This window comes from Branchiostoma lanceolatum, chromosome 9, assembly GCF_035083965.1.
Source record: "Branchiostoma lanceolatum isolate klBraLanc5 chromosome 9, klBraLanc5.hap2, whole genome shotgun sequence".
Taxonomy (NCBI): Eukaryota; Metazoa; Chordata; class Leptocardii; order Amphioxiformes; family Branchiostomatidae; genus Branchiostoma; species Branchiostoma lanceolatum.
The window spans coordinates 4,826,731-4,835,780 of record NC_089730.1 but is presented as its reverse complement, the minus strand read 5'-3'; the positions used below and the strand labels follow the sequence as shown (position 1 = coordinate 4,835,780).

The 9,050-nt window shown below is 42.6% G+C and overlaps 1 protein-coding gene and 2 non-coding genes across 3 annotated transcripts; 1 reads left to right on the top strand and 2 right to left on the bottom strand.

The window, feature by feature from the left end:
* The first annotated feature begins 29 nt into the window (after positions 1–29).
* LOC136442031 (sulfoquinovosidase-like) lies at positions 30–8,100 on the top strand. Its single transcript, XM_066438620.1, has 11 exons — positions 30–225; positions 738–858; positions 1,471–1,536; positions 1,757–1,875; positions 3,383–3,478; positions 3,949–4,082; positions 5,028–5,102; positions 6,441–6,554; positions 7,186–7,244; positions 7,410–7,548; positions 7,993–8,100. The coding sequence occupies exons 1-11, from the start codon at positions 30–32 to the stop codon at positions 8,098–8,100; spliced, it is 1,227 nt and encodes a 408-aa protein (XP_066294717.1).
* Positions 2,366–2,438, bottom strand: Trnar-ucg (transfer RNA arginine (anticodon UCG)). Its single transcript has one exon. It is a non-coding gene; the product is annotated as a tRNA-Arg (tRNA).
* Trnar-ucg (transfer RNA arginine (anticodon UCG)) lies at positions 2,849–2,921 on the bottom strand. Its single transcript has one exon. It is a non-coding gene; the product is annotated as a tRNA-Arg (tRNA).
* Positions 8,101–9,050: the final 950 nt, after the last annotated feature.

The following is a 9,050-nucleotide window of genomic DNA, read 5'->3' as shown; positions in this document are numbered from 1 at the left end:
GGAACGAAAAAGGTAAAATCTTTTTAATAATGTTATGTAACAGCAGCCTTCTTTCAACCATCAGAGGCTACCCAGAAGTTTCTCAGCTGGATTTCACGAACCCTGCCGCGGTGACGTGGTACCAGTCCCAGTTGGAGTACGCCATCGGGATGGGGTTCCGCGGGTGGATGCAGGACTACGGGGAGTACACGCCGCCTGACTCCGTCAGTTTCGACGGCACGGACGGTACGTACGGTGGGCGTTCAATGCTCTAATAGAATCGACAATAGGAAGATACATGTATATAGAAATAGGCAACATTTGCGAGCAAATACGGCATATTTCCCTCCCTCCCCGTGGAAGAGGCTGGGTTTTCGGAGTCGACTCAGGGTTGTGTGTGCGGAGCTTTGGGCTACTCGATTGGAGTTTTCCTACTAGAAAACGCTACTTGAGTGGCCTAGAGTTCTCCTTGCACATTCGACTACCAAAACAAAACGCGTGGAATGAGCAAACGAAGCAGATAAAATGCTTCCTGACATCTTCGCCACTGGCCATAGTACTGAAGTGTTATCCGCTATATACTGTACGTGGTGTCAACAGTCAACTACATGCATATTGCACAGTATGGGAAGAAGGAACACTCCTGTAGGGAAGAAAAAACATACTTTAGAAATGATAATCTTTCATCACATTTTCAAAGCTATACTATATATGACAACAAATATGTGAATGATAAACCAATGTTTTTTCACCTTTAGGACTAGAGATGCACAACAAGTTTGTGCTCCTGTACCAGAACACGACCTATGACCTCCTGACCCGGAAGTACCCGTCCTCAGAACCGGACAAGTACGCGCCGGACTTTGTGGTCTACGTCAGGTGGGTTCAAATCCAGCAGGTGTCTTCTCTTAGTTTTGGAGCAAAAAGCTTGAGGTTTTACTTTGTACAGTTCTTATTTACCTTTTCACGATTGATTTTAACACTGATGATTGTAAGAGTGACTCATGAGACACAGAGGTTGACATCATAAGAGGCCACAGAGGACATGGGAACGATCATGAATGATCGAGCGTTAAAATGAGAGAGTGGCTGTGCAGGGACTCACTCCGCCTCTCAGGGAACGATGATGATGATGATGATGATGATGAACGATGATGATGAACGATGATGATGATGATGATGATGATGATGATGATGATGACGATGATGATGACGATGATGATGATGATGATGATGATGATGATGATGATGATGATGATGATGATGATGATGATGATGATGATGATGATGATGATGATGATGATGATGATGATGATGATGATGATGATGATGATGATTTGGCATTTGGTCGAAAATGTTAATCATAATACCAACTAGATAGAAGAAACAAGTTCACAGTGCATTGGACTCCATCTTGGAAGTCGTGTTGAGATCAAAGAAATTAACATCAAGATGATAGACAGGAAAAAATATTTCGTTCTGTCCTTACAGGTCTGGTTACACGGGCTCTCAGCGGTATACATGGTCGCACTGGACCGGCGATCCTACGTCCGACTGGTAAGACAATTTGAAATACTTCCTCGGGAACTCTTACATATTTTACAAGATTACAACTGTTCACTCTGACGATGATAAAAGACGTTGCTATATGCAAGCATTTCAAATATGTTAAAAGAAATATGTCAACCTAAACACAATTGTAATTGTTGACTTGAAGATCAATTTCTAGTAACGTTCTGTTACTCGATTTGTAACAGAGACGTACGTCATTTTGCAGGTCCTACTCCAGCGGCCTTCCTGCACAGATTGTCGCTAGCCTGACGGTCGGTCTGTCGGGCATGCCTTACTCCGGGTCAGACATAGGTAAACAAATGTTCCTTGTTTCATTCACTACAAGTGTAAACAATGGGGCGGCATCAGAATGAAAAAAAAAACACGTATTTGTTGTTCGGAGTCACGTGTCAAAAACAAGTGGGTCCGAATACCGGACGAAACCCTAAGCGTATAAACCCCATTAACAATTATCCGTCGGGTTACATAAATCCGCCACTTTGAAAAACAGTGGGTTTGAGAGATCTCTTGTGCAGCACCCCCCAGGTATGTACAGTTTCGATGTACATGAGTGCACTATACTGGGGGACGTTGGGTTGGAGATCTGTTTGGACGTATCTTTTCAGGGTGGCGGAATAATGCACACTGGTGTAATTGTGTTAGTAGATGTTAATAGCCAGTCAGAAATTTGAGTTATTCCTTTCTATTGGGTCCCTAATTTGAAACTTGCACAAGAAGCTGGTATCCAAGAAGAACAAAAAAAGCGTTTTACCAGTAGGACAACAAACAGTTAAATGCGATTCTGATAAAATCCCCTCCAACTACAAAACACAATCGAGCCAGACAGGATTCGAACCTGCAATCTTCTGATCCGAAGTCAGACGCGTTATCCATTACGCTACTGGCCCGGTTCACATAACAGCTGTGGTACAAGCGACCCAAATGTTCCCCAAAACCTATGGAGACATATATCAGTACCAACGAGTACGATTTCTATAATGCCATTAGTCTATCTAGATAAATAACATTCAAATGTGTAGCGAAACAAATTGTGCCGTGTAGCGAAACAACTTGTGACATGCAGCGAAACGGCTTGCCATGAAGCGAAACGTACTGTAGCGAACTGACAATGTAGCGAAACGACCTGTAACCAACCAACCATACCGCATGTACGATTTTCAGTAGGATATGTGTGATTTGCGGAATAACGTGAAATCCAATACGAAAAAGCTTTTGTTCAGCACGGTGGCAAATAAATATGTCACAGGGCACGGGTATTTTTTTTTAACTCAGAGCTGCGCTGCAAAAAAACACCAATCGAGCCAGACAGGATTCGAACCTGCAATCTTCTGATCCGAAGTCAGACGCGTTATCCATTACGCTACTGGCCCGGTTCGCATGATGAAATGTAGCACAAGCGGACCAAAGGTTCCTAATGCCATTGACTTATAAAAAAAACCGGTAGGAACGCATGCATGTTTATGATGGTTAGACATCCAGGTTAACAGGTTTTAAAGACAACCAATCTCTACAACTGGATGAGCTTCGGAGGTTACTTCCGGGGAAGGGGTACCGGTTCCGGTGTTCGCACGATTAGCTCACGGGGTCCCGCGTTGATTTTAAGTACTGGGTTTAAATTATTCCGGGATCCCTGTTGGGCCCAAAAAATAGCCCGGCCACAGAGTATCCAAAGGGGTCACGTAGGAGTCACGCCCGAAAGACAGTCAGTCAACTACCCGGCAGGGCCCATTTTCCAATTGGGACCTAAACATTAGCAAGTGGAAAGATTGAGTCAACAATACGTGTACGTGTACCCAGGCTAAACCAATGCTACCGCTTATATAATTTTCAGGTGGATTTGTGTGGTACTTGACTCCTCCACCTACCGAAGAGCTGTGGTGTCGTTGGGCGGAGGTGGGCTGCTTCAGCGGGACCATGCACGAACAAGGTAAGTAAAGTCCTCCAGGAACAACCATGCACGAACAAGGTAAGTACAGACCCTGAGGAACAATGTGACAACAAGCGTGCCCACACAGGGAACTTTAACAAGCGAAGCAACTAGTGATACTAATATTAGCAGCTCGCTAATCTTCATCACCACTGTGTATTGTACCTTGTTTATTTATAAAGACAATTGGAGATGGCAGACTTGACACCCTTCATACAATTAGAGCCCATGAAGTGACTGCTCATGTTGCTTTTCGATTACCCATATTGCATTGTGGCCACACACACACACACACACACACGCACACACACACACACACACACACACACACACACACGCACGCACGCACGCACGCACGCGCGCACACAGAGAAAGCCATACAAACACAGTCTCAGACAAAGCAAAACAATACACGTACGTACTTCACTCCCTCGATAAATTGTCATTGCTATTCTTGTTGATGCTTCAAGGTAGCGGAAAAGGGTTCGGTGAGAAGACCCACATCTTCGACACTCCGGAAGGCACGAGGATCTGGCGGAAGTATGCCAAACTACGCACACAGCTCTTCCCCTACCTGTACAACACTGCACACGAGGCCTACCAGGTGACGCACGGCTTACAAAACTAGTATGGAGAAGAAGAAGGAAAGAGTTTACTCTACAAATTTCATTTTAATGAATGAAGACCTTTATTGTACACACATACCCACTGGGTTTAGTACAGGTCACAACAGAAAACATAACAGTTTGAAAGTACGTATATATATATGATAAGCTAACTCTAATCTAATGATTACGTTAATTTGGCTTCTTCTCGCTTCTTGGTAATATTGTAAATATACGTACAGGTGTGTTTTATAATAGAGGGTTTACCTAAAGTCATTAGAAATATGAATTGTTCCTCTTTGCAAAGATGTATAAAATGGGGAAGGTGCTAATGAACTAATCCGTTCGTTAAGACCCTTGTACGTAGTGTCAATAGGCACATATGGCAGCAAGCTTTAACAACCGGATAAACTTTGAAGAGTACACAATGCTTTGAAGAAACAATGCTTGCGTGCATATCTTCTATATCAGGGCTCGAAATACCACTTGTATATGCAAGTTTGCGCATGTAAAATTGGACCTGTGCACGTGATTTCAGGAAGACCTACACTGGTGCAAGGTACCACCAGTAGAAATTTATCATCAATTTACTCGCATAGTTTCTACTCCAAATGAAAAATCGGTGCTAAAACAAAATACACATTAAGCAAGCAACGTTTTGAAACCCTTTTGAACTTGTATTCCATCCATTTGTACAGGTTTGGAACACATTTAGTGGTCATGAACCAAGCAATTTAAAAGCCGCCGCCTTTAGGAATCGGGGCATCATACTGACTAGGGAAAAAGTTGGTTTGTGCAAGAAGTTTCTTTTTCGTGCAAGTGATTTTTTTTCTTCATATGCACCAGTGCAAGTTTACCCAAATATGTAATTCGAGCCCTGTTTATATAGTATTGTGCGTATGAGTCGTATTGTAACTATTATCACCAATGTGTGTTATTTTCAGACGGGTCTGCCCATCATGCGGCATCACCTCCTGGACTTCCCCAACGATACACAAGCAATCAGTCAGAACTTTCAGGTGGGTCTCGTCTTAAATGTTCTTCGCTCTTTAGACAGTATACGTTTTACTATAACAATGTTAGGTCCATATGGATCCCTGTGCGTTCTCTTGAAATAAAGCTGGACCTAACGTAACGTGACCAGCTAACGTCCAATTTATTCAAAACGTATTCATCTTAAAACCGCGCGGACAGAGCCGAATGTTAAACCCATGGGCAGAATATTGATCTGTGAATTTTAACGACATGCGCGGCACGTGGCGTTCACGTGATAAACGCATGGCTATTATGTATTATGTTTTGCCGTGCAAAAATTAACCACCCGTCTGGGGGTCGCTAGGTTGTATCAAACCTTCCTAAAACTGGTAAAAGTTTCAAACCTCGAATCACCATGGATAGTCTGAATATCAAAGAAAAGTTTAACGTCAGCTACTTTTAAAAGATACTAGCTATCGTGTAAGTTAGAAACACATGATGAAGTACGCGGTGTCGAATTGCATATGAAATACGTCATGCACGACGATTCCGTGCAACTTGTTGTTACTGGTTCAGGAGTTTATTCTGTTATATCACTGGACGTAAACTTTTTTCATTGTTGTGTATGAAAGAGAGAGATGGCTAAGGATCATACTTATGACGTTCTTTGTTGCTCATGAGAACAGGCTTTGGCATAATACACCGCGACATGACCCAAACTGGACGTAAACTGCTCCCGCACGTAATTAGGACACGTTACGCTAGCTGTTTTTATTCCAATTGTCAAGAGACTATATGCTATAAGCAGGTTTTACTCTATCTTTAGATGTGACAACTTTCACAATGAAAAAATAGGTGAATAGTATGCTTTCTTACCAGAAAAGGCACTGAAACCCATTGAAACCGGTTGTAATATGATATCATATCAACCGGATTCACTCATGTCAGCATTTATTGTTTAGTAAGTAGAATCTTAAGATTTAGGAAAAGTAGTGGGCAACCTCCAGCCAACCGTACACACTCACGCCGTATCTTCAGAAAAGACGCTGTAGCCGCATGTTCCCGTTTAAAACTTTATTCAAGCCCATATCCAGACTAGTTTCGCCTTGTGTGTGGCTTTCTCGATAGTCAAAGGCTCGAATGAGCAAGTACTATGTATCCAGTCTTATATAGACTAGGTGCAAAGTGCCTCAGAATCTTAAGATTTATAAAGCATTTCTATTTTGTAGTTTGTAGTTGACCTTACGAAAGTCGCTGTTGTTTTTGATGCGCCGATAAAACTGGTCTCTTTTATATCATTGGTCATAAATGAAATAACGAAATGGCAGTTTAAGCGGCAAAGTGTTTTTCTCCGAGTCATTCCCGGTATGTTCTGGCTCCAGTACATGTTCGGTCCGTCGTTCCTGGTGGCCCCGGTGATCGAGGATGGCCGGAGGGGCTGGGACGTCTACCTGCCAGAGGGGGAGACATGGATAGACGTCAGCAGTCAGCTTAAGGTGAGCACCCATGTCCGTTCTTCTGCTCTCAATTTCTTCATTGGCTGCAGAAACTAGCACAGCCTCAGATCACCCCATACACATAGCGTTTGCAGTAACTATGGGATAACGGTGTGCACCGTTAGTCAGTAGTTACTGGGCTGAGATGTCAACCTATGCTCCGGAGATGACAGCGTTGGACGGCAATGCCAGGCCAGGATATAACGGCCGAGGCGTTTGGTGTGGTGGGCTAGTAGAGGCGCGCGATGTGTATCGGGAATGACCCAAGGTAGAGAAGTGACCTCAACATGGCCGCTCTCGGATCGCAGCTCAGTTCTCCTCGGCGCTTTGAGGCCTTGAGCTAGCGTACAACTGGAACGTTCAGTGATTTTTTTCAGTGGATACAAGGATCCGTAACATCATATCCAAACGTTGGATACGGTAATCCGGAACCTTACATCCGACAGAGTCCAAAAAAATTGATAATCGACAGATACGGAACCATATAGAATACTCATCGGTCAAGTGAACTACAACTAACGTAACGTTACCCAAGGCAAGACTTGAAAATATGTCTTCGAAAATAAGACTAATTTCTTGTAATATGAACAGTTCTTTTTTTTTGTTTTCTTGATTCTATCCCATACCTTAGTACGACGAGAAAAGCGGTCGGTTCATGTTGGGTTTCACAAACTATACACAGGGTGGAAGGTAGATATAATTTTGAATTATCCTAAAACCTTCGCTTGATACTAACGTTAACAGTAAGTTCAAAGTCGTTTCAAGAATTTCTCTATTTTGTTTTACATGAATGTTTTTACTTGACATCAAACGTTTCCAGTTATTATCATTTTTCATATTTTTATGACTCAACAGGGTGGTGAGAGTTTCCGCCCCTCTGGACGTCGTTCCTATGTTCGTTCGCGCGGGAACGATGGTGCCCGTTCTCGATCCCAGAGTCATGACCCTCAGCGATGCTACTGACCCGAAGGTCATCACCATGAAACGCCTTCAGGTATCAAAGGAACTGTCATTGCTTGTTTTATTGTTGTTGTTTTTTTGCTAAATAAGGAGAATTGCTGAGGCAAATTGAGACGCTATGCCATATCAATATTTCTTATCGATTGAGCGACAGTCACCAGACCAGGACGGTGTCAACCTCCTGCGTCGAAAGCCATGACTCCAATCAGTATACGACTTGTGGTACTCGTCTTCAGAAGCTACGTATATGTATGAACAACAATTCGCTGCATTGTTGAACCGGTGTTACCAGCCATCCGCGTAACACGTCAGCTTTACAGACACAAGGAAGACGCCGGTTATATCACACCGAACGACTTGCCACGCCTAAGCCAATCATTTCTAAACTTTCCGTTGACTCATATCAAAGTACATGACACAGGGGTACATCTTTCGATGCTATGTATGAACAACGTTGTTGTCTATTCTCCGTTCACAGCATCTGCTGCACTTGTGGATTTGGCCCACAGAGGACGGCTTCGCCCAACTCCAGTTCTACGACAGATCGTGGTGGAGCATGTATCATGTCATCTACGCAAGCGAGTAGATTTTAAAAGTTCAACGTTTAACTGCCATCTATATATATTTAACATACACACATGCGCTTCTGGTGATTTTTTGTCCTATTTGTAATAATCTGACATGTTGTTTGATATTTCAGAACACTGGGAGATCATTTTTAATGACATGACACCGAACAGAACTAGCATCCTACAGGTTTCAGCACCGTGGACAGGTTAGTCGTTTTTTCCCTTGCCTTTCTTAACGTTATAAGATATTTTAGTACCTGTTTAACATTATACGTGTTTTGTTTCCATTGCAAGTATTCTAGAACTGCTAATTTCTAGTTGCCCAATGTATCGACTTATTGATGTTTACGTTAGGAAAGAAATGCCTTCATTTAGAGTAGCAAATTGACCTTATTTGGCCTTTCATAGGGTTTTTTTCCAACGTACAAATATTTCGTACTTTTCATACATTATACATGCTTTGGCTAGAATTGCTTATATTGTAAAAGTACTACCTTTACAATGCAAAGATTTCTTGGTTTTTACACTGGGTAAGAAAGGCCTTTGCTGATCATGACCAAATTGTTTTAGCTAGTCGTTTATGTTGAAAAATGAGCTTTGAATTTTTTTTCCTATTCCTCTCTCCATATCAATGAATTTACGTTCTATTTCCGTATACAAAGTAACAAGCTTTCGACCAGTCTTTAGTCCTTCTCAAGTTGATTTTGACCCGAAGCCTACGTCACTTGACCTGAGCGGAAGTGTGGCGTCAGCAACGGGTCAAAGGTGCCCTGAAGTCTGTTTCGGCCCCCGTCTTTGTCCAGGTCAAGTGACGTAGGCTTCGGGTTAAATCAAGTTGAGAAAAAACCTGAGCACTGATCAAAAGCTTGCTGGTAAGCGCTTTACTTCGTGAGTATTAACTTATTCATTGTATTGATTACCGTAAAAAAGTAACCTTTTTTGCCTTTTTTTCTCTCATTTTAGAAAC

Excerpts from the sequence above, each read along its gene's own strand:
- LOC136442031 (XM_066438620.1), top strand. The coding sequence starts at position 30 with ATGTTATGTAACAGCAGCCTTCTTTCAACCATCAGAGGCTACCCAGAA. Across the intron at positions 226-737 it reads CAGTTTCGACGGCACGGACG|GACTAGAGATGCACAACAAG; the intron begins GTACGTACGGTG and ends TTTCACCTTTAG. Across the intron at positions 1,537-1,756 it reads GGCGATCCTACGTCCGACTG|GTCCTACTCCAGCGGCCTTC; the intron begins GTAAGACAATTT and ends GTCATTTTGCAG.